The 544-nt window shown below is 41.2% G+C and overlaps 1 protein-coding gene across 1 annotated transcript in view; it reads right to left on the bottom strand.

The window, feature by feature from the left end:
• LOC119592221 (protein sel-1 homolog 1-like) overlaps nucleotides 1–544 on the bottom strand; it is a gene marked incomplete in the record, with an annotated part of 11343 nt that overhangs the window by 1951 nt on the left and 8848 nt on the right. The window contains 2 exon segments of the mRNA XM_037941052.1: nucleotides 11–133; nucleotides 289–462. Of these exon segments, the coding sequence (XP_037796980.1) occupies nucleotides 11–133; nucleotides 289–462 (297 nt within the window).

Here is a 544-nt window from a genome sequence, read left to right as displayed (position 1 = left end):
AATTACTTACATCTTCCAAATACTTGAAGGTAAAAAGAAGTGCTAGCTTGGCCAATGCCAGAGCAACAGGCACCTGTGCATCAGCACTTGCTTCTGCAGCCATGTCATAGAATCGTTTGGCAAGGTGCATGTCCTGTAAAGAAAAACACGAGGATATGAAATAATACTTTCAATCAGTATACTATACTAACAGGATCAGAAACCACGAGAGAAAGTCTTTTGCATGACATATTTGTATGGTACCAACAATCTAAGCATCTACTATACGATAAAACAACTAGTTCATACCTGTTTCAAACCAAGCCCTTGCTCATGCATGTACCCCAAGTTAAACATAGCCTGAGCATTGTGCTGTTGCTCTGAAGCCAGCCTGTAGTGGGCAGCGGCTGTCTCATAGTCCACCGATGTTCCATAGCCATAGTAATGATAATCACCCAGTTTCACTCTTGCAACTGCATAGCCCTATGTAGAAAAAGAACATTGCCTACACTGACATTTCAAAGGTATGCAATACAAATACACAATGTACTGATATGTGCCTCTG

Source organism: Penaeus monodon, chromosome 29 (genome assembly GCF_015228065.2).
Source record: "Penaeus monodon isolate SGIC_2016 chromosome 29, NSTDA_Pmon_1, whole genome shotgun sequence".
Lineage (NCBI taxonomy): Eukaryota > Metazoa > Arthropoda > Malacostraca > Decapoda > Penaeidae > Penaeus > Penaeus monodon.
The sequence above is the reverse complement of the archived record's forward strand: the minus strand, read 5'-3'. Positions and strand labels throughout refer to the sequence as shown.